Genomic DNA, 25,194 nt, shown 5'->3' with positions numbered 1-25,194 from the left:
TGCTTGAGGGAGAAAATTTCCAAAAAGACTGTTTCGTCTCAAATTTTGTAGAAAGAAGAAGACCTTAGTTCTAATAGCATACACTTAAATATATGTATAAAATGTCAAAATGATTTCTATTATATGTCAGTGGGAATATTTTCGCTGAGCTTAAAAGTTTGCTATTTTCCATTTTAATAAATTTTGAGAAGCAAATAAATATTTCTAGAAATTGTAGACCTTAAAATAATGGAGTTCCGCAACTTATAGTGGATTGTCATACGCATCAATACACCAATTCTACATAGCATTTTTTTTTTTTTTTTTTTTTTTTTTTTGGTATATTCATTAATCTTTTTTTTTACAATGAATGGGTTGAAAGATTTTTGTATATCTATATAATAAACGGCTTCATCATGATCTTTGTATGCTGTTAAATATTTTGTTGATGAATTTTGAATCCCCTACGACAATTAAATTATAGATTAGACTTTGTATTGTATCATAATTGTTTCATAATCAATTTTATCCTTATATCATAACTAGACTTTTTAATTCGTAATTAGACTAATTAGATATTAGATTTTTTATCATAATTAATTCAGTGATGATTGAAAATCAGTTTAAAATATATTTTTGCTTTGTTAAAACATCGTTTTGTATACTATACTCGAAAATTAACAAGCTCCCATTCCCTTAAACATAAAAAAGGTCACTTGAATTATTGCTTGTAATCACTTTTGTAATAGATTTTGGTTTTATGATTATTGACCGTGCAAAGATCAAAGCTGGTTAAAATATTTTTGGGATTTTTATCAATCAGTAGCCTTAATTGTTAAGTTTGTCCTGAGAATTCAATAGTTAAACAACTCCCTACACACCAAAGCCATCAAAAGCTCCCCACGCTCAAAATTCCGCAACGAAACTTCGTATCAGCCCAGCTCTCAGTCTAAATAACTTTCAATTACATAATGCTTAAGTAACTGGAACATGAAATTAATTAAATACAGAAGTTATTTTAATTGAAGGTGGAATTGTGGAAGAAGAATACTTACTCTTGGACGGAAAATAAGTCGATATACGTTTCTAGCAAACATTGATGACGCTCCAAGTATTGAAGAATCAGCTGATGACATTGTTGCGGCAGAAACAGCCCCAAGACCACAGAACGACACAAAACTGGGGGTCAAATGTTGCAAAACCATAGGTAATACCATTCGCGTCTGTTCATCTGTTAACGGTACTGGTCCAGTATAGGACGTCTCATTCCATGCTTTTAAATAGAGACAGAAATTAGAATTAAACTTAAAACAAAACACAGAAGTAGGACCTACTGGCGTATTCAGGGGGCAGGGGGACCCCCAGGATTTGTCTGGCATCCTCATTCCTTTTTTTCTGTTTTTCACTCTTTTCTTTAAAATAAATCTGTCAATTCTGTCAATTATTGGCGCTCTTGTCACATTGGCCCATCTCCGCCCCTGGTAAAACACTGGGCACTTTGTATAGAAGGCCTGGTGACTAAGATTCCGGACAGGGGTCCATTAGGCAACGAAATGAAACTTCTAGTGCCGTTTCTCAAAAGTGCAAGGGATTTAAAGTCAATCAGCCCTCATTCCTCTTCCTTTTATGTTACTCAGCCTCCTTGTAGTCCCACAAGGCAACCCCTTAAAATTGCACAATAACCATTTTGTTCAAAATAGTGAAAAATTTTAATACGTCTGAGGATGATATGCAACCCTAGATCGTCTAAGTTAAGGGCCGTAAATGACACAAACAACCAGTTGTTTACACATAGGTTTTATTGAAGAATGGGGGGATTGTTTGATACTTGGTGCGTAATTAGCTTGGAAATTTCAGGGGTTGTTCTCTGGGTCAAAGGGAAAAAATATTTAGTCACAGGAAGGGACAGGGTAGGATGCTAGAATGGGCCAAAAGTTGTTTGTAACTAATGAGCTTGGAACTTACAACCGTAAGTTCTTCACCCAAGAGAAACTTAATTTAGGGGGGGGGTTATGGACCCCCCCCACCCCTAAGAAATCGGGTAAAAATAGCTAGAAAAGTTCTTTCTCCGATCGGCTTGGATTTTACATATTCAATTACTTTGGCTAAGGGAATCCAAGTCCAGAAGAAAATAGAAAAAAGGGGGCTAGAAACAACTCCCATAAGAGAAAGGGGTCGAAAAACAACAAAGCCTGATATAGGACCAGAAGAAAGGCAAAAAAAAAAAATCCCTTTTCCTCTGTCCACTTCGAATGGAATGGCAAGTTACAGAAGCTTTAAAGTTTATATAATTCTTAAAGTTTTTCGGCACTTTTTAAAAAAGTTACTTATTGTTCCAATTAAACGAACCTCGTCTTTCAGGAGTCGCTTTTAAGGAATTGGGACAAAATTTAAACTTTAGCGTAAAAAGCAAGGCGTTGAGGAGGGGAAACCCCCCTCATATACGTAATAATTTCTGTTCGTCTTTTTTCCATGGGAACAATTCCTTAATGTCTCCACCCTAAATTTTAAGCTTTAGTTCAGCTCACAATGACATTACAGGACTCCCCCTCCCCAACCCTGACAATACATTATCTCTACCAATACATTTTCCAGTCATTTCCTATTAAAAATTATGTCTTTAAATCCGGTGATTCAAGTTTTTTGCAACCCAAGCCCACAAAATACTCTACAACGCAATAGCATTTCAAACATGTGACACCACCGTCCATCCCCTGGATGACCTGATATTAGTGATACATTTAAACCATATTAAGAGGCATTATTGAAAGACTTTTAACAAAATGCACCGTTTCATTAAGTATTGTTAGATTTAACTCCCCCTCCAGCAAAAAATTCATTTAACACCTCCCACTTTATCTTTAAGTTCTAGAGTATACTAGCCAATAAAAATTGCAAACCACATTGGTAAATTATTGTTAGTATTAAACACCCTCCTGACATTACTACTTCCCCACAAGACACCTTTGAGGCATTTCCTAATAAAAATTATGCCTTTAAATCCCGTGATTTAAGTTTTTGCAATACAGTCCTATCATGATGCCCCCACAAAACACGCCACACCGCCATGGCATCAACCCCATCCATCACCATACGGCACCAGACCCCACCACCACGCTTCCCCCGGGCGAGCTGATATTAGTGGTATATTTAAACAATATTAAGAGGTATTATTGAAAGACTTTTAAGGAAATTCCCTTTTTTTCATTGAGATAAAGTTATGGATATTTCACATAATCCTAACAATAGATTATACCCTTCACCTAGTAATCAATTTCAGAGGGCGCAATCAAGATTTAAACCCCTGGCAACCCACCCAACATTCCAGGTGTTCTAATATTTCTTCTTTATTGGCATGATTCCTAGCGATTTTGGTTCATTGTTTTTCTGGAAGATTCCCAGGATTTCCGTGACCAGGTTTAATATAAATGATGCCAGTTTATCTCGCAAGCTAGACTAAAAGGACCCCATGGGGCTCCAGTACGGCACACACACACGCGTCCTGCGCATTAACGGCAATGCACATCTTAAGAAAAGATACTTAATGAGAGAGGATTAAAGATTTGCTTACGAGAAGAGTAGATGTCCAAACCGTTAAAAAGTATACTTATGGTCCAGAGCGGAATGACGCTGCGACACTGTTTTCACACTGACACCAGCCAGCCACATGACACCAACCCTCATCCCCTAGTAATTTTCAATCTTCTCACTCCGAAAATAAGCTAACCTATCCCATTAAATACTATATTTTTGAAAACAGAGCACCCCCCCCTTCTTTACTAGTGTTTGATACTCTGAGCAATTCACCCAAAAGTACCATAATATTACTGCCTCCTGTGACACCCCTCTTTCATCGATTCATCTCCCAAAAACCTTTTCAGAAATTTCTTGCTAAAATTTTTACTTCAAGTCATTCAAATGAATTACTTGAAATAAAAATTTTAACAAGAAATGTCTAAAAAGTATATTGGAGGAGACGAGGCGATGACAAAGGGCTGTTAGAGAGTAGTTATAGTGCGGTAGTGTGGCGTGAATTGCTTGCAAAAACCTGAATTTTCTCTGTGTCAAAGGGAAAAAATATTTAGTCACAGGAAGGGAGAGGGTAGGATTCTAGAATGGGCCAAAAGTTGTTTGTAACTAGTGAGCTTGAAACTTACAACCGTAATTTCTTCACCCAAGAGAAACTTTAATTAGGGGGAGGGGGGTATGGATCCCCCCCACCCTTCCCTGAGAAATTGGGTAAAAATAGCTAGAAAAGTTCTTTCTGCGATCGGCTTGGATTTTACATATTCAATTACTTTGGCTAAGGGAATCCAAGTCTAGAAGAAAATAGAAAAAAGGGGGCTAGAAACAACTCCCACAAGAGAAAGGGGTTGAGAAACAACAAAGCCTGATAAAGGACCAGAAGAAAGGCAAAAAAATCCCTTTTCCTCTGTCCACTTCGAATGGAATGGCAAGTTACAGAAGCTTTAAAGCTTATATAATTCTTAAAGTTTTTCGGAACTTTTTAAAAAAGTTACTTATTGTTCTAATTAAATGAACCTCGTCTTTCAGGAGTAGCTTTTAAGGAATTGGGACAAAATTTAAACTTTAGCGTAAAAAGCAAGGCGTTGAGGAGGGGAAACCCCCCTCATATACGCAATAATTTCTGTTCGTCTTTTTTCCATGGGAACAATTCCTTAATGTCTCCACCCTAACTTTTAAGCTGTAGTTCAGCCCACAATGACATTACAGGAGTCCCCCCTCCCCAACCCTGACAAGACATTATCTCTACCAAGACATTTTCCAGGTATTTCCTATTAAAAATTATGTCTTTAAATCCCGTGATTCAAGTTTTTTGCAACCCAAGCCCACAAAATACTCTACAACACAATAGCATTTCAAACATGTGACACCGCCCCAATCCCCTGGATTACCTGATATTAGTGATATATTTAAACCATATTAAGATGCATTATTGAAAGACTTTTAACGAATTGCACCGTTTCATTGAGTATTGTTAGATTTAACTCCCCCTCCAGCAAAAAATTCATTTAACACCTCCCACCTTATCTTTGACTTCTAGAATATACTAGCCAATGACAATGCATACCACCTTTGTAAATTATGGATAATATTAAACCCCCCCATGACATCACTACATCTCCCCCAAAACATCTTTCAGGCATTTCCTAATAAAAACTATGGCTTTAAATCCCGTGATTTAAGTTTTTGCAATACAGTCCTATCATGATGCCCCCACAAAACACGCCACACCGCCATGGCATCAACCCTATCCATCGCTATAGGGCACCAGACCCCACCATCACCCTTCCCCCGGGCGAGCTGATATTAGTGGTATGTTTAAACCATATTAAGAGGTAATATTGAAAGAATTTTAAGGAAATACCCTTTTTTCATTGGGATAAACTTATGGATATTTCACATAATCCTAACAATAGATTATACCCTTCACCTAGCAATCAATTTCAGAGGGCGCCTTGATAATAGATGCAATTTTTAGGAGTTAAGCTATCAAGATTAACACCCCTGGCAACCCACCCAACATTCCAGGTGTTCTAATATTTCTTCTTTATTGGCATGATTCCTAGCGATTTTGGTGCATTGTTTTTCTGGAAGATTCCCAGGATTTCCGTGACCAGGTTTAATATAAATGATGCCAGTTTATCTCGCAAGCTAGACTAAAAGGACCCCATGGGGCTCCAGCACGGCACACACACACGCGTCCTGCGTATTAACGGCGATGCACATCTTAAGCAAAGATACCTAATGAGAGAGGATTGAAGATTTGCTTGCGAGAAGAGTAGATGTACAAACCGTTAAAAAGTATACTTATGGTCCAGAGCGGAATGACGCTGTGACACTGTTTTCACACTGACACCAGCCATCCACATGACACCAACCCTCACACCCTAGTAATTTTTAATCTTCTCACTCCGAAAATAAGCTAACCTATCCCATTAAACACTATATTTTTGAAAACAGAGCAACCCCCCTTCTTTACTAGTGTTTGATACTCTGAGCAATTCACCCCACAGTATAATAATATTGCTGCCTCCTTTGACATTTTCTTTCATCGGCCTATCTCCCCCCAAAAACTTTTCAGAAATTTCTTTCTAAAATTTTTACTTCAAGACATTCATTCGGGTTTTCGCAAGCAATTCACGGCGCACTACAACACTATAAATACTCTATAACACCCATTCGTCATCACCCCGTCTCCTCCAAAATACTCTTTAGACATTTATTGTTAAAAATTTTATTTCAACTAATTAAGTTCGGTTTTTGCAAGACATTCACGCCACAGTGCAACAGTATTGCTACTCTTTAACACCGCTGTCATCACCCCATCTCCCCCTAAGCACTTTTAGACATTTTTTGTTCAAAATTTTACTTCAAGTCATTAAGTAGGGTTTTTGCAAGCAATTCACGCCACAGAGTATTTAAAACACTTCTCGGGTTTTCCTTTTTTGGTAATGATTTTACAGGTTGACTTTGTCATCGATTTCTACGCTGGTTTTGATTTCTAGGGTTACCCGTGATTTCTATAGTTTGCTTTTTTATGAAATTGTCAGAGTTTCAATGTTATGCTAAGGATTGCATAGAAATTGACCATGATTTTCACTTTGATCAGAATTTCAAAGGTAATCTCTTGATTTCTATGACTTCGTCCGGAGTTTTAGTGTTGTCTCCATCATCTAGATAAATACCTTAGGATTTTTTCTGGAATACACTGCCTTTCTGGGCTTTAATATTTCATAGCAATAAGACACAACCGTTTCTCACTTGTTGCTTTGTAAGAACAATAGAGAATATGATTTTATTTTTCCTGGAACACCAAGTATTCTTGGGTTTTCTGTTTCTTAACAATAAGCAATTATCACGTTCTGCTATCACTATGACACCAGTCATCATAAATATAAGCGTCTTCTAAAATCTGAAACATACAAGCACAAATAAAAACACAAACGAACACAGAAAACAGACCCAAAAACACACACACACAATAACGAGAACAAATACACACACACAAAAACAAAAACATACGAAAAACAACACACACACACAAACAGAAACACACACTGACAAAAAATACAGCCAAAACAACATACACATACACATGCAAAAAAAACCAGATACACAAACACAATAACACACACACACACACACATACAGACACAAACAAAAACACACACGAACAAAAAACACAGACACAAAAAAGACACACATACACACACAAAAAAACACATACACACCCCCACAAAATACGCACACACGCACAAACGAACACAAAATACACACTCACACAAACACACAAATGAAAACACCCACGAAAACAAAATACACACACACACACACACACACGCAAACAAAAAAAACACAAAAAGACACACACACACACACAAAAACACACAAACACAAAACACACACACAAAAACATACACACACACAAAAAAACACATACAAACATAAAACGCACACACAAAAACATAAAACATCACGCCGTTGGAATTTTTTCCTTGAGCTGTAAGACCTAGAATAGTTTTGCAGTGTTATGTCACGATTCTGTAGATGTTTCAACATTCATTTGTAATTTTTTCCCTTATAGTGCAAGACTTGAAATTTTTTATACTGTTTTGTCGTGGGTTACCTTGTCACTATTACCTTCTGTTATTGTAATTGAAACACTGCCAAACTATTCTAGGTCTTACAGCTCAAGGAAAAAATTCCAATGGCGTGGTTTTGTGTGTTTTTGTGTGTTTGTGTTATTTGTTTGTGTGTGTGTGTGTGTTTGTGTGTGAGTGTTTTTTTGTGGTTGTGTTTTGTGCTCGTGTGTGTGTGTACCTGTGTTTGTGCACGTGTGTCTGTATCTGTGTTTGTGCGCGTGTGTGTGTATCTGTGTTTCTGTGTGTGTGTGTGTGAGTTTTTGCGAGTGTGTGTGTTTGTGTGTGTGTGTGTGTTTGTGTGTGTGTGTGTGTGTGTGTGTATGTGTATGTGTGTGGGTGTTTGTATGTGTATGTGTGTATCGTGTGTGTGTGTGTCTCTCTCTGTGTATATATGTATGTGTGTATATGTATCTATAGGTATGTGGGTGTGTGGGTGAGTGTGTGTGTGGGTGTGTGTGAGTGTGTGTGGGTGTGTGTGTGTGTGTGTGTGTGTGTGTGTGTGTGTGTGTGTGTGTGTGTGTGTGTGGGAGCTTCTGTATGTGTGTGTGTATTTTTGTATATGTATATTTGTGTGTGTTTGTTTATTTGTTTGTGTGTGTGTGTGTGTTTTTTTTTTTGTATTTGTTTTTGTGTGTATGTCTGTGTTTGTGTGTTTGTGTGTCTGTGTGTCTGTGTCTGTGTCTGTGTTGGTGTCGGTGTCTGTGTCGTTGTCGGTGTCTGTGTTTGTGTCTGTGTCTGTGTGTGTATGTTTTTGTCTGTGTATTTTGTGTGTGTGTGTGTGTGTGTGTGTGTGTGTGTGTGTGTCTGTGTGTATGTGTGTAGATGTATGTGTGTGTGTTTATGTGTGTGTGTGTGTATGTGTGTGTGTGTGTGTGTGTCTGTGTGTGTGTGTATGTGTGTATGTTTATATGTGCGTGTATTTGTATATGTATGTGTGTGTGTGTGTGTGTGTGTGTGTGTCTGTGTCTGTGTTGGTGTCGGTGTCTGTGTCGGTGTCTGGCTTATGTGTGTGTGTGTGTGTGTGTGTGTGTGTGTGTGTGTATGTGTTTATTTGTGTGTGTGTGTGTGTGTGTTTGTGTTTTTGTGTGTTTCTGTTTGTGTTTGTGTCTGTGTGTGTGTTTGTGTTTTTTTTTGTTTTTTTGTGTGTTTTTGTTTTTGTGTGTTTGTTTTTTTCTGTGTGTTTCTTTTTATGTGTATGTGTTTATGTGTTTGTGTGTTTGTGTATGTTTGTATGTGTATGTTTTTTTGTTTATGTGTTTTTGTGTGTATGTGTTTTTGTATTTTTGTATTTGTTTATTTTTATGTTTTTATTTGTATGTGAGTATGTGTATGTGTGTATGTGTATGTGTGTATGTGTACGGGCTTATGTTTGTTTGAGTGTATGTGTATGTGTATGTGTGTATATGTATATGTGTTTGTGTATGTGTGTATGTGTGTGTGTATGTTTGTGTTTGTTTGTGTGTGTGTGTGTGTGTGTGTGTGTGTGTGTGTGTGTGTGTGTCTGTGTCTGTGTCTGTGTTGGTGTCGGTGTCTGTGTCGGTGTCTGGCTTAAGTGTATGTGTGTATGTGTGTCTGGCTTATGTGTATGTGTGTGTGTGTGTGTTTGTATGTGTGTGTGTGTGTGTGTGTGTGTGTGTGTGTGTATGTGTGTGTATGTGTGTATTTGTGTGTGTATGTTTGTGGGTGTGTGTTTGTTTTTTTGTTTTTGTGTTTGTGTCTGTGTTTTTGTTTTTGTGTGTCTGTGTGTGTTTGTGTGTGTAGGTTTGTATTTGTAGGTGTATGTGTGTATTTGTAATTTTGTATGTTCATTTGTGTAGTTTTATGTGTGTATGTGTATATGTATATGTGTATGTATGTATTTTTATGTGTCTGTGTGTCTGTGTCTGTGTCTGTGTTGGTGTCGGTGTCGGTGTCTGTGTGTGTGTTTGTGTTTGTGTCTGTGTGTGTATGTTTTTGTGTGTGTATTTTGTGTTCGTGTGTTTTTGTGTGTGTGTGTATTTTGTGTTCGTGTGTTTTTTTTGTGTGTGTGTGTATTTTTTTTTTTTTTTTATGTTTGTGTGTTTTTTGTTTGTTTGTGTGTGTGTGTTTTGTTTGTGTTTGTGTGTGTGTTTTTTGTTATAGTTTGTTTTTGTTTATGTGTGTTTTTGTGTTTGTGTGCGTGTTTTGTGTTCAGGTGTGCGTGTGTGCGTGTCTGTGTGTCCGTATTTTGTGTGTGTGTGTTTTTTTGTGTGTGTATTTTTTTGTGTCTGTGTTTTGTCTTCGTGCGTGTTATTGTTTGTGTGTGTGTGTTTTTGTGTGTGTGAGTTTTTTCTATGTATGTTTGTGTTTGTGTTTTTTTTTTGTTCTTGTTTTTTTTTTTTTGTGTATGTGTGTATTTTTTTGTGTCTGTGTTTTGTGTTCATGTGTGTTTTTGTTTGTGTGTGTGTGAGTGTTTTTTTCGTGTGTGTGTTTTATTTTGTGTCTGTGTTGTTTTGTGTCTGCGTTTTGTATTCGTTTGTGTTTTTGTTTGTGTGTGTGTGTTGGTTTGTGTGTGTGTTTTTTTTTTGTGTATTTCTTTTGTGTGTGTAATTGTGTGTTTTGTCTTCGTGTGTGTGTGTGTGTGTTTTGTGTGTGTGTTTTTTTTGTGTGTGTACTTGTTTGTATGTTTTTGTGTCTGTTTTTGTGTTTGTGTGTTTGATTTTTTGTGTTTGTGTGTTTTTTTGTCTGTTTTTTTTATTCGTGTGTGTTTTTGTTTGTGTGTGTGTTTGTTTTTGTGTGTGTGTGTGTTTTGTGTGTATTTCTTTTGTGTGTGTATGTGTTTTGTGTTCGTGAGTGTGTGTGTGTTTTTTTTTGTGTTGTTATTTTTTTTTGTGTGTGTGTGTTATTGTGTGTGTGTGTGTGTTTTTGTGTGTGTGTGTATTTTTGTGTTTCTGGGTTTTGTGTCCGTGTGTGTTTTTGTGTGTGTGTGTGTGTGTGTTTTTTTCGTATGTGTGTTTTATTTTGTGTCTGTGTTGTTTTGTGTCTGCGTTTTGTATTTGTTTGTGTTTTTGTTTGTGTGTGTGTGTGTGTTTTGTGTGTATTTATTTTGTGTGTATGTTATTGTGTGTTTTGTGTTTGTGTGTGTGTGTGTTTTGTGTGTATTTCTTTTTTGTGTGTATGTGTTTTGTGTTCGTGAGTGTGTGTGTGTGTGTTTGTGTGTTTTGTGTGTATTTTTTTTTTGTGTGTGTGTGTTAGTTTGTGTGTGTGTGTGTGTGTTTGTGTGTGTGTAATTTTTTGTTTGTGTGTTTTGTGTTCATGTGTGTTTTTGTTTGTGTGTGTGTGAGTGTTTTTTCGTATATGTGTTTTATTTTGTGTGTGTGTTGTTTTGTGTCTGTGTTGTGTTTTCGTTTGTGTTTTTGTTTGTGTGTGTGTTGGTTTGTGTGTGTGTTTTTTTTGTGTGTATTTCTTTTGTGTGTGTGTTATTGTGTGTTTTGTGTTTGTGTGTGTTTGTGTGTGTTTTGTGTGTGTGTGTTTTGTGTGTGTGTGTGTGTACTTGTTTGTATGTTTTTGTGTCTGTGTTTTGTGTTTGTGTGTGTTTTTTTTTTTGTGTGTGAGTTTTTGTGTCTGTGTTTTGTATTTGTTTGTGTTTTTGTTTGTGTGTGTGTGTGTGTTTTGTGTGTATTTCTTTTGTGTGTATGTTATTGTGTGTGTGTGTGTTTTGTGTTCGTGTGTGTGTTTGTGTGTGTGTGTGTGTTTTGTGTCTGTGTTTTTTTTGTGTGTGTACTTGTTTGTATGTTTTTGTGTCTGTGTTTTGTGTTCGTCTGTATTTTGGTTTGTGCTTGTATGTTGCAAATGTTAGAAGACGCTTATATTGATGATGACTGGTGTCATAGTGATAGCAGAACGTGATTATTGCTTATTGTTAAGAAACAATAAACCCAAGATTACTTGGTGTTCCAGGATATAAAAAATAATCAACGTTCTTACAAAGCAACAAGTGAGAAACGGTTGTGTCTTATTACTATTAAATACTAAAGTCCAGAAAGGCAGTGTATTCCAGGAAAAGTCATAAGGTACTGATCTAGATGATATAGACAACAATAGAACTCCGGACGAAGTCATAGAAATCAAGAGCATACCATCGAAATTGTGACCAAAGTGTAAAAATCATGGTCAATTTCAATGCAATCATTAGCATAACATTGAAACCCTGACAATTTCATAAAAAAACGAACTATAGAAATCAAGGGTAACCCTAGAAACCAAAACCAGCGTAGAAATCGATAGCAAAGTGTAGAAATCGCGGTCAACCTGTAAATCAATACCAAGACAAGGAAAGCCCGAGAAGTGTTTAAATAATCTGTGGCGTGAAATGCTTGCAAAAACCCGAATTAATGAGTTGAAACAAAATCTTTAACAAGAAATGTCTGAAATCTTTTGGGGGAGATGGGGGGATGAGAGAGGGGCGTCTTAGAGTAGCTATTGCGCGGTACTGTGGCTTGAATTGTTCGCAAAAACCCGAATTAATGACTTGAAATCAAATTTTTAACAAGAATAATCTGAAAAGTGTTGTGGGGGAGATGGGGCGATGACTGAGAGGTGCTATAGAGTAATTATAGTGCAGTACTGTGGGCTGAATTGCTTGCGAAAACCCGAATGAATAAGTTGAAATAAAATTTTTAACAAGAAATGTCTAAATGTGGTTTGAGGAAGATGGGGCGACGACAGAGGGGTGTTAAAGAGTAGTTATAGTGTAGCGTGAATTGCTTGCGAAAACCTGATTGAATGACTTGAAGTAAAATTTTTAGCAAATAATGTCTGAAAAGTGTTTTGGGGGAGATAGGGGCGATGACAAAGGTGCGTCACAGGGGGCAGTAATAGTATGGTAATATGAGGGCGAATTGCTTAGAGTGTCAAACACTAGTAAAGAAGAGGGGTTGCTCTGTTTTCGAAAATATAGTGTTTAATGGGATATTCTAGCTTATTTTTGGAGTGAGAAGATTGATAATGTCCTATGGGGTGAGGACATTTGGAGAGCTGGTGTCAGTGTGAAAACAGTGTCACAGCGTCATTCCGCTCTGGACCATAAGTATACTTTTTAACGGACTGTACATCTACTCTTCTCGCAAGATGATCTTCAATCCTCTCTCATTAGGTATCTTTGCTTAAGATATACATCGCCGTTAATACGCAGCACGCATGTGTGTGTACTGTTCTGGAGCCCCATGGGGTCCTTTTAGTCTAGCGAGATACACTGGCATCATTCATATTAGACCTGGTCCCGGAAATTCTGGGAATCATGGAATCATACCAATAAAGAAGAAACATTAGAACATTTGGAATCTTGGGTGGGTTGCAAGGGGTGTGAATCTTGATAGCATAACTCTTAGAAATTGCATCTATTATCAAGGCGCCCTCTGAATATGATTTCTAGCTGAAGGGCGGAATCTATTGTTAGGATAATTTGAAATATCCATAGGTTTATCTCAATGAAAAAAAGGGTATTTCCTTAAGAGTCTTTCAGTAATACCTTTTAATATGGTTTTAATATACCACTAATATCAGCTTGCCCGAGGGAGGGGGTGGAGTCTGGTGCCGTATGGTGATGGATGGGGGTGATGCCATGGCAGTGTGTCGTGTTTTGTGGGGGCATCATGATAGGACTGTATTGCAAAACTTGAATCACGGGATTTAAAGGCATAGTTTTTATTAGCAGGTGCCTGTAAGGTTTCTTGAGTGAGATCTAGCGACGTCATGGCGGTGTTTAATATCATCCCCAATTCACAAAGACGGCAAGCATTGTAATTGCATACTATACCCTAGAGCTTAAAGATACGATGAGGGGTGTTAATTGAATTTTTAGCTAGAGGGGGATTGATATCTAAAAATACTCAATGAAACGATGCATTTCGTTAAATGTCTTTCAATAATACCCCTTAATAGTGTTTAAATGTATGACTAATATCAGGTCATCCAGGGGGTGGGGGGAGGTGTCACATAGGTGAAATGCTATGCTGTTGTAGAGTATTTTGTGAGGCATCATGATTGACATGGGTTGCAAAAAACTTGAATCAGGGGATTTAAAGACATACTTTTTAATAGGAAATGCCTGCAAAACGTCTTGTTGTAGATGATGTCTCGCCAGGGTTGGGGGAGGTAGGGTTCATGTAATGTGATTGTGGGATGAACTACAGCTTAAAAGTTAGGAGGAGACATTAAGGAATTTTTCCCATGGAAGAGGTGAATATATAACAGGTAGTAAAAGAAATGGATGTTTTCCTGAAAAACTCTTAGTATGTCTCAAATTTGCATCTAATATCAACCTTATTCCTCCGATATTGCATGCTATAGGGCGGGGGGGGGGTATTGTTGCGATAGTGTGAAATCTAATAACCCGCGGATAGAAACGATAAATTTTCGTTTTATCGTCATTAATATCTTGAGAGCAAATGTCTCCTGGGGTGTATCAAATTGGGAGAGTAACGCATTATTCTAACGATTGCCAAAATGGGGGATCTTAGCTATCACAAAATAGCGTATTCTTAGGATATGGTTCAAGATACAAAATATTGGAAACGGTTGCATGGATGACTTTCTTGGGGTGCTGTAACATCGGAAGGGAATGATCATTCGAGTCCTGGAGGGGTCAAGAACTATAGAAAAAGAAAAAAATATGAAAGGTGTTTTGAGCGAAAAATGAAACGCAAAAAAAAGAAAATGTTTTGAGGCTTTTGGACGAAAATGTCAAAATGGTATTATCTGGCAGTGATGTATAAGCTGTCTATGCGTAACATGCGCTGATCTTACATAAAGTGTGTACCGCCATTAAGTTAATGAAAAAAAAATGCTTTGGGGGTTTTGGGTGAAAAAAAGTATTACGTGACAGTGTTGCAAAATAATTACGTAAGGTGTGAGCTTTCATTACATTACAAGCGGGGATTCCTCTATGGGTTCCTTACGCAAAGTACATATCTGTCCGTTTGAAAGAGGGTAAGTCGTATGACGTCATTGTAGTTCAGATGGGTGTGTCACGGAGATTGGCAACTGTGTTCCCTTTAATAGAACCGGTAACCGCATTGCATAGGTGTGAAGACTTGAGAAGTTGGTAGCTGCACTTATCTGACCCTTTAAAGGTAAGGGTGTGTCACGTGGTATAACATGCGCTTGAAACGGGGGTGTGTACCATGACGTCAGAGGACTGTCACAGAAATTCAAAGGGGTGTGTCACATAACGAAATATGTGCTTGAAATCTTGCCTAGAAACAAGGCTCCGGTAGAAACAGCTGACTGCATTGTACGGGTGCAAGGGTGTGTACCATGACATCAGAAGGCTTTCCTGGGAATTTTATTGGGGTGTTTTGACGTCAGAGGTCTGTCACAGAAATTCACCTGACCTAACGCGAGAAGGGCACTGAACTCTTGCCATGCACATTGAACTCTTGCCAAGGACACGCCAAGTCTAGCCAAAAATAGGAATCTTGCCAGCTAGAAACAGGTGCGAGGGACTCTCCACATTATTCCGTATTATACCGACCACACCCCAAGTAAATATGCCTGGACTCTTGCCAAGGGCGGGAACGACGCCAACTAGAAACAGGTACGAGGGGTTAGGAACAGCTGACCACATTGCACAGGTGCGAGGATGTTTCCTTGAAATCTTGCCAGGGTCGTTGTGACGTGCGTAAAATTGAGTCGGTAAAGAGAAAGTAAGACATATAAAGAAATTTCGTACAAGAATTCTGGAGAATTCCCCCAGTATAAAACTGCCCCTGAAAATTTCACCCCCAGAAACTTCCATCTCCTTGGTAAATTCTCCCCGTGCAAAATCCCCCCAGCAAAAAATTCGTACTCTCCTCCCCACTGAAAAATGTATGCATACTTCCCAATAATAAATACTATAAGTAAAAATAGGCAAGTCTCATGACATAAAGAAATGTCTCCAGGGGCTGTGGGGGGTTATGTTATCTCCAAAGACATTGTTATTGGGCCTTTCAACTATGTTGAACAATATAGCAATCTCAAAATTTTGATTGGATGATTCTTGGGAAAAAGTGACGAGGGAGGGAGCTTAGTTGCCATCCAGTTTTTTGGGCACTTAAAAATGGCACTAGAACTTTTAATTCCCGTTAGAAAGAGCCCTCTCCCAATGTTCTAGGCCCGCTGGGTCGATATGATCAATCCTTGGAAATGAAATAAAATAAAAAATAAACACGCATCTGTGATCTTCTGATTAAAGAAAAAAACAAATTTTTTCAACTGAAAGTGAGGAGCTACATTAAAACTTAAAACGAACAGAAATTATTACCTATATAAAGGGGGTGCCCTCTCCTCAACACCTCGCTCTTTACGCTAAAGTTTTTTCGTACTTTTAAAAAAGCGTCTTATAGTTCTAATTAAACGGCTCTTGTGTTTCAGGAGTAATTCTTAAGGAATTGGGACAACATTCAAAATTTAGCGTAAAGAGCGAGATGTTGAGGTGGGAGCAACCTCCTTTATATGCGTAATAATTTCAGTTCGTTTGAAGTTTTAATATTGCTCCTTACTATCAGTTAAAAAAACTTGTTTTTTATTTAATTTCTGATCGTTTTTTAAATAATGCCAGGAAATCTCGCCCTACCTTTACGGAGAACCCTCTTCACGGAAATATCACCTAGACACTTCAATCCCGGTTAAAATTTACCCTGGACGATTACTCTGAACCACTCCACGCATAAAATTGGGACGGAAAAGAGAAAACAAGACATATAAAAAGAATTTTGTATAAGAATTCTGGCAAATTCCCCCAGTGTATAATTTCTCTTAACAAGTTCACTCCCTGAAAACTTGCCTCCCCGTGGAAAATTCCCCCATGGACAAACCCCCAGCAGAAAATTTGACCCCCCCCCCACCCGTAAATGTATGCATAAATTCCAATAACAAATACTATGCGCAAACAATGGGCAAATTTTATTATTTAAAGACCTTTCCCCTGGGGCTGTGGGGGTCTTGTTGTACCAAAAGGCAAAGCTACTGGGCCTTTCAACTATTAAATAAAAAAGACAAGTTTTTTCAACTGATAGTAAGGAGTGACATTAAAACTTAAAACGAACAGAAATTATTCCGTATATGAAAGGGGTTGTCCCCTCCTCAACGCCTCGCTCTTTACGCTAAAGTTTTTTATCGTTTTAAAATTGAGTTGTGAGAAAGAGTCAAACTTTAGCGTAAAGAGCGAGACGTTGAGGAGGGGACAGCCCCTTTCATATACGGAATACTTTCTTTTTGTTTTAAGTTTTAATGTCACTCCTTACTTTCAGTTAAAAAAACTTTTTTTTTTTAAATTTAATTTCTGAACGTTTTTGAAGTAATGCAGCTTTGATTTTAGCTCACCGTACATGAATAATTAAAACGAAATTTGCATGTTAATTTTACTTTTATATGGCTAAATAGCTTTCTCAAAATTTTGTGTTCTATGACTTTTAGGGGGTGTTTTCCCCTTTTTTGGAAAATAAGAAAAATGTTCTCAGGCGCGTAAATTCTAAAGGGTAAGACTAAACTTGATGAAACTTATATATTTGAAATCAAAATAAAAATTTGACTCTTTTGATGTATCTATTGTTATCAAAACTCCGTTTTTATAGTTTCGGTAACTATTGAGTCGGGTCACTCCTTACTTACAGTTCGTTACCACTAACTGTTTGATAAAAAAAAAGGTTACTCTATTCTCTTGTGCTATTTTACTTCACAACTAAAAAAATGAACATTAAGGGTTTTAATATAGATCAAATAATTTTTTTTTAGCTGAAAGTAAGGAGCAACATTAAAACTTAAAAAGGACAGATATTATGTCGCTCTTCACGCTGAAGTATTTTAGTACTTAAAACAAGATTCTTATTCCTATTAAATGACTCGTGTATTTCAGGAGTCGTTCTTAAAGAATTAGGACATGAGCTCAAACTTTAGCGTAAACATCGAGGTATGGAGGAAGGGACAGCCACCTTAATATACGGATTAATTTACGTCTGTTTTAATTTTTAATTCTGCTCCGCATTTTCAATAAAAAAACTTTTTTTAATTTGTTATATTTTTTTTCAAATAATACAGGAAATCCCCCCGTAGAAAAATCCTCCTGGTAATTCCATCCTTACTAGAATTTCCTCCGAAAAACTTCCTGCGGACAATTTGGCCTGGAAAAGTCTCCTTACTTTCATTTGAAAAAGACTTTTTTATTATTCTGATTGTTTTTTCAAATCATGACGGAAATCCCGACCCCCTCAGAAATTTTATCCTGCAAATACCCCCCTCCCAAAAAAGAATAAAAGTTCCTCCAGTGGAAAATATTCCGTGGAGAATATCTCCTACGAATCCCCCTTCTCTTTGTGGAAAACTGCCCCTAGATAATTTCAACCCCACTGAAAATCCCCCCCCGCGACAATTCCTCGTTAGCATTTCCACATGTAAAATTTAGTTGCCAAAAAGAAAGTAAGACAAATAAAAGATTTTCGTATAGGAATTCTGGCAATTTCCTTTTTGTCAATCTCCCCTGGAAAATTCGGCCAGGGAAACTTCCCTCCCCAAGGAAAATTTTTCTCAAGGAAAATATCCCCTCTTAAAAAGTAGATCCCCCCCCTAAAAATGGGAAAATTTGACAACTTACAGCCCTTTACCAAGGAATTGTTGGGGATTATGTATCCGCCAGAGGCCTAGTTATAGGACCTTTCAATTATGATGAACAAAATGGCAGCTTGGAAATTGGATAAGATGACTTTAGGGGAAAAAGGGGGCATGGGAGGGGGCTAGTTGCTCTCCAAATCATTTCTGTCACTTAAAGACGACGATAAACTTTCAGTTTCCCTTCAAACGAGCGATCTGAAAATCATTTAGGATCATTGGCTCGATACGATTACCCCTGAAAAAAAAGAAAAAAAAACATGCATCCGTGATCCTTTTTTTTTCAAAATTCTATAATTTTGTAGATTATACAAAAAAGAAAAGTTTTTTTCAACTGAAAGTAAGGAGCAACATTAACATTCAAAACGGACAGAAATCTTTCCGTATATAAGAGGGTTGCCCCCTCCCCAGTGCCTTACTCTTTACGCTAAGGTTTAAAGCACTCTTAAAAAAGCTTCCTATTTTAATTAAACGATAAATAAAAGTTCAAATAGGGATAAAATCCTTTTAATAGACAGTGATGATAGAAATTCACAAAAATACCAGATATTTCGGTCACATATACAGTGACCGTCATCAGTAGTAAAACCGTCATCAGTAGCAGTGTGGTCTCCGAAATTATCTACGTTTAATTAAACGGTCCTTGTGTTCAGGGGTCGTTCTTGAAAAATTTGGACAAACAGTCAAACTTTAACGCAAAGAGCAAGTTATTGAGGAGGGGGCAACCCCTTCATATACAGAATTATTTCTGTTCGTTTTGAGTTTTAACGTTGCTTCTTATTTTCAGTTGAAAAGCCTGTTTTTTTTATTTCTGATCGTTTTTCGTATAATGTCGGTAAATCTGGCTCACCCTGCATGAAAAATTCCCTCCACTCATGGGAAACTCTTCCGTGGAATGTTCCTCCGACGTAAAATACATCCCCCCACAAGATTTCTTCCGGACAATTCAAACCTCACTGAAAATTCCACCACCCCCCAGAAAAAATTCCTGCTAACGATTCAACTTGAAAAATTCTCCATAGCAAATTTTCATTAAAAACTAAATTTTAAATGTTTTTCCCATAATTCTGAAAATCCCTCTTCCTTGAAAATTATTTCCTGGAAATCCAAACCCGAGGAAAATTTACCGTGGACAATTACCCCGGAACTTATTCATATGCGAAATTGAGCTGACAAAGAGAAAGTAAGACATAAAAAGAATTTCGTATAGGAATTCTGTCAAATCCCCACAGTGTCAAATTTAATCGGACGACATTGAGGGGGGGGGAGAAACGTCTGTAGGAGGGAGCTAGTTGCCCTCCATTATTTTTAGTCTCTTAAAAAGGGCACTACAACTTTTAATTTTCGTTCAAATGTACCCTCTTCCATTCTTCTATGACCATTAGTTCAATACGATCACCCCTGGGAAAAAGAAAAAAATAAAATAAACACGTATCCATGATCTTTCTTCTGGCGAAAAATGCAAAATTCCACATTTTTGTATACAGGAGCTTGAAACTTCGACAGTAAGGTACTCTGATACGCTGAATCTGATTATTCTGATTTTCATTAAGATTCCTTGACTTTATGGGGTGTCACATTTTCTGAGGCTCGTAGTTTTTCATGGACAATACTAAACTTGATGAATCTTAAATATTCAGATTCAGCATAATAAGTCAATTCTTTTAATGTATCTATCGATGTAATCGATAGTAATGTAATGTAATATTCGATGCAATGTATCGATCGATGTAATTAAATCGATTAGTTTTCCTTCTTTTTTGAGCACTGAAGGCGACTGGGCGGAAAACCCCGACGAAATATCTGCCTCTATCATTTTCGCTTCTTTTTTGTCCGCTGGCTGACATTACCCTCATTTTTCTCGGCTATTTAATTTTTTTTTGTCATATGTCAATCCTGGTTCTAGCCATATTTGTCTTTAAAGGTTCAAAGAACTAATGCAATTTTATTTCAGCTAATATTTTACTATTTTAAAAATATAATTACGTATACTGAAATACACTTCATCGTTCTGATAACAAGTGACCGCCAGACTTTCAAACAGTTCACGGTAACGAAATGTAAGTAAGCTCAATAGTAACCCAAACTCTAAGAAACGGAATTTTGATACCAGTAGATACATCAAAGGAATCAGATTTTTTAGCTGATTTCAAATATATAAATTTCATCAAGTTTAATTTTACCCATCAAAAGTTACGAGCCTGATTTTCGAAAAGAAGGGGAAGCACCCCTTAAATGTAATGGAATCTTAATGAAAATCAAACTATCATATTCAGCGTAACAGAAAACCCTGCTGTAGATTTTTCAAACTCCTATATACAAAAATGTGGAATTTCGTATTTTTTGCCATAAGAAAGATTACGGATGAGTGTTTGTTTTTTTTTCCCCAGGAGTTATCGATCCTATCGATCCACTAGTCCTAGAATATCGTGTGAGGGCTCATTCAAATGGAAATCAAAAGTCCTAGGACCCTTTTTAAGTGACCGTAAATTGGAGGGCAACTTGGCCCCCTCCCACGCTCATTTTTCCCGAAGTCACCCAATCAAAATTTTTAGAATGACATTTGGTCAGCATAGTCCAAAATTTAATAAATATGTCTTTGAGGATGACTTAATCTTCCACAGTTCTCGGGGGAAGGGCTACAAGTTATGAGATTTGCCCATTGTTTACATATATTATTGGTTATTGGGAAGTATACAGACATTTTAGGAGGGATTTTTTCTCGTGGAGGGGGTCGGAGGAGGGTTTTACGTGGGAAGATCTTTCCATGGAGGATGTTTCCTTAGGGGAAGGGCAGTTCTATGAAGGAGATGCCGGATTTCCAAGCATTATTTAAAAACGATCAGAAATTAAATAAAAAACAAGATTTTTCAACTAAAAGTAAGGAGCAACATTAAAACTTAAAACGAACATAAATTATTACGTATATAAGGGGTTTTGCCCTCTAGTCAATACCTCGCTTTTTTCGCTAGAGTTTTTTTCAGTACTTTCAAGAGAGCTATCTATTCTAATTAAACGGCCTTTCTGATTCAGGGATTTGTGATTCGAACAAAATTCGAACTTTAGCGTAAAGAGCGAGGTATTGACTAGGGGCCGAACCCCCTCATATACATAATAAATTCTGTTCGTTTTAAGTCTTCGTGCTTTTGTACTCTGAAAATTGCAAGGCTTCGTAAAACATGTGAGTAAAATATGTAAGATACTGGTGAAATACGTAAAATACCGGTAAAATACGTAAATTAGGTAAAATGCCAATTTTGGGGGGGTCAGTAAAATTATGGTAAAACACCCAATTTTACCGTGACCCATTTTACCAGTTACATCACTAATTGGTATAAAAACAATCTTTTTTTTTGGTTTTGGTTACTATTGACCCGGGTCGCTCCTTGCTTACAGTTCGGTAACATGAACTGTTTGACTACAAAAAAAAATTCTTTAATTACATACAAAAATGAACATTACGACAGAAGAAAACTTCTAGATACTATTTAATTCAATTTTTCGTACGGGAAAAGACCAATGGAGTCACCTGCTATTGATTTTACTGTCGTTGATACAAATGTAAATTGATTTTCAGCAAAAAAATCCCTTTTGTGAGGCTTCAACCTTGATAATGGTGATAGATTTTGTTTCTTTTGTTTGGGTGACACTTAAAGGAAAAGATCCGAAGAAAAGATACTGTCATTAAATGACAAATAGTTCTTGAATGATTGTATAAAATGACTTGAATGAGCACGAATGGTCCCTGTCAGTGGTAAATATCAATCTTGCTTATTGTCACCTATATAGTGGGAAGAACACGCGCTATTTTTCGGAACTCATGACATGAAATTCATAGCATGTAAAATGAAAATTATTTTAGAATCATGTAGAAAACTAACTGGCTAGTGAGAGAAATAAATTATATCCCGTAAAGATTAAGCATTTCATATTTAAAATGACGGGATACCTAAAGCCGTTCCTAAGGTTGGTGGTGCCCGAGCAAAAATTAATTACAGTGCCCCCTCTCGACTCAAAAATAAGCAAAAATGGCTGAATCAAAGTAAAAAATTGAGCAAAGTGGGCTATCCCCCAGCCGTGCCACCACCCCACCCCCCACCCCACCCAGCTGCAGTACCCGGGGTAGCTTAACGCTTTACCCCCCCCCCCTTCTAGGCATGACTCTGGGAATATCCTTCAAAAATTATTAAAGGCATATATGGTAATGCAACAGTAATTTTTATCAGACTACCAAGGACAGTGTAATAAAAAAAAAATTTGATGAAAATTTAGCAAAAAAGCTAAAGCCCTAAAATCCATAAGGAGGTGCAGGTTTTCTTTTGAAGGTTTAGTTGTCTTTAGGTGTTAACTGATTGCCTGTGTTTGAATTTTTTACAAACATAAGCCAAAAATCATGGCACCAAACACCTAGTCTAAATATATTTCTTTAGGTTAAAGGGGGTTAAGGGGTAAAATATTCCTTTGTTTAAATTTATACGAAGACTACTCTCCAATGGTTACCCCAAGATTTTTCTCGCGCCCTCATTTGATTGTTTTCTCTGTTTACGCTTTTTTCTTAGATAAACTTGTTAATTTGGTCAATTATTGGCCCCCTTGTCATATCGCAGACAAAAAATTTTACACATTCGAAAAGTTTTGGCATAACAGCCGAAGAGTATTGTCAGAATTAACTAATTAGTTTTGCTCTTATTTTTATACTGTTCATCGTGTCAACACTGACGACCATGTGATAGTGCCCCAATAAGTTAAAAATTTTGAAACAACCCAAAGAAAAAAAATCTTAAGAAACTGCGGTTTTGAAGTGTGAATAGACTTAGAACGGGCTAAAGGGGAAATTCTTTTATTTTGGTATTCTTGGGGATTTAACGAAAAATTCAAATAGAAAAAATAGCATGAAAAAGTTAAAGAATGAGGGGATGTTAGAGTAAATAGAAGGTGATAGAAATAAAACACATTAGGAATCACAGTTTTCGGAAATAGAAAGTCAAAGAATATTTTTGAGTTGAATTTGATTTGTGAATTCAGAATTTCTGATCTGTTTGTACAGTTATTCTTAAGAGTTCGATTTAATATGGGTATGTTGGATTAAAGTAACCAATTTTAATTGCTAAGAATATATTTCCATGTAATTTTGTCTTGTTAAACTGAAAATATAACCAATTTTTTTTTGCAACTAAAGCTAATGCAAAATAATTTTACTATTTTTTTGGCGAAATTTTGGCGTTTCGGAACAAAAATAAGAAGCCACGAAGTAAAATTATGATTGACTCGAATACGATTAAATTTTTAAGGTACGCATACGAAATTCACTTGCAGTACTTTTTTGAGACACCAAAACATACTTTCCACTAAACTCAAAGTTGAGCGGAGCTGTTATTACACATTCTAGTACTTGTGTAAAACAAATTTTGACTTCTTCTCTCAATTTGGTACTCTTTTACTAAACGGACTCCTTTATATACGGAAATGCAAACCAGTCACGAAATAGACCGAGACGCGTGATGAAAAACAGGTTTACGCTACCTTCTGGGATATAAAAAAAGGCCGGAACTGTATTTAAATTGTTGTATTTGTGGTTTTAGGGGGGGGGGAGGTACCAAGGTTAGGTTACGTATTTAATATATGCTATGCTTTAACCAAACTAGCACTATATAAAAGAGTCCGTTTAGTAAAAGAGTACCCTAAATTTTTGCAATGTGAACACATTGTAGGTTACTGCTGTGACTGATTCCTTGTTAATATTAATAGCTTTATTCCATGTTAATATTTATTTTATTCTTTTCCTCTACTACAAAAAATATATAGCTTTATGGCACTTCCGATGACAGTACAATAGCATAATATCGAATTCCCCCCTTCCTCCATAATCCTCCCACCATCACTCTCAGCGTTTAAAAAAAAAATTCTGTTTTCTGACAACCTCCGAGTGTTGAATAACTAAAATTTTGTCAGTATTTTCACTTCCAATGGCAGTTTAATAATATAAAATATAATATAAATATAATATAAAATCAAAATATTTCCCTTTTGTATACTCCCCTTCCTATGCCCCTTAATATTTGTCATAAATCATCTGCTGACTGAAATTAGGGACCCCCCCCCTGAAAATTGAAAGCTTTTAACACATCAACCAGGAGGAATTTGAGAACGCGTGACTAGGCTTGTTTTGCTGCTAAATTTAGATGTAGTATCAAACTGGTAATAAACCATGAATTACAATTTTTTGTCGTTGGAAAGACTAAGGACCTTTTTAGTTTTAGAGAAAACTAGAAAGTGAAAAATAATAAACAAAAAATTAAAACTTGTTTTCAAAATGGACTAAAAAGTAGAAAATAGTTTTTCTCAAGAATCTAAGAATATATATGAAAACGAGGGGCGTAAAACTGATTGGGCTTTACGGAACTTGATCTTTTTGAACTCGTTTTCATCACCTTGCCAACTTCTTTCAACTGTGTGTTTATAAATTATATCAATTTGATATTTATGTTAAACAAAGGCTTGAATCTCAGAGGAGACAAATTTTTATCTTTGAGAAGACTAAAGACTTCTCTAATTTTAGGGAAGACTAAAAAGTAAAAAATAATAAACCTTAAAAAAAGTGGAAACTCGTTTTCAAAATGGACTAAAAAGTAGAAAATAGTTTTTAATTTCTCTAAGATCTACGAATATTTGTAAAAACGAGGGACACAAAACGGATTGGGTTTTACGGAACTTGATCTTCTTTTTAACTCGTTTTCCTCAATTAATCGTCTTCTTTCATTTATGTGTTTATAAATTATGTCAATTGGATATCTATTTTATGGAAAGCCCAAACCGTGCCGCTCATTTTCACTTATATTTGCATATTCTCTAGAAAAAAGAACATTCTATACTTCTTGACATGTTCTTTTTCCAATGTACTACGCAGTAATGCCAATTGGCAGGAGATTGGTGGGAGAGGGGA

At 36.6% G+C, this 25,194-nt stretch overlaps 1 protein-coding gene across 1 annotated transcript in view; it reads right to left on the bottom strand.

Moving 5' to 3' along the window:
• ChT (choline transporter) overlaps window positions 1-25,194 on the bottom strand; it is a 182,593-nt gene that overhangs the window by 26,013 nt on the left and 131,386 nt on the right. Inside the window, exon 8 of the mRNA XM_089099523.1 lies at window positions 1,035-1,252. Within this exon, the coding sequence (XP_088955649.1) occupies window positions 1,035-1,252 (218 nt within the window). The remainder of the gene's footprint in view (window positions 1-1,034; window positions 1,253-25,194) is intronic.

This window comes from Artemia sp. Qi Xiang Cuo, chromosome 13 (genome assembly GCF_049724085.1).
Source record: "Artemia sp. Qi Xiang Cuo chromosome 13, ASM4972408v1, whole genome shotgun sequence".
In the NCBI taxonomy this organism is placed as follows: Eukaryota; Metazoa; Arthropoda; class Branchiopoda; order Anostraca; family Artemiidae; genus Artemia; species Artemia sp. Qi Xiang Cuo.
Note: the sequence above shows the minus strand (reverse complement) of the source record. Positions and strands in the feature narration are given on the sequence as shown.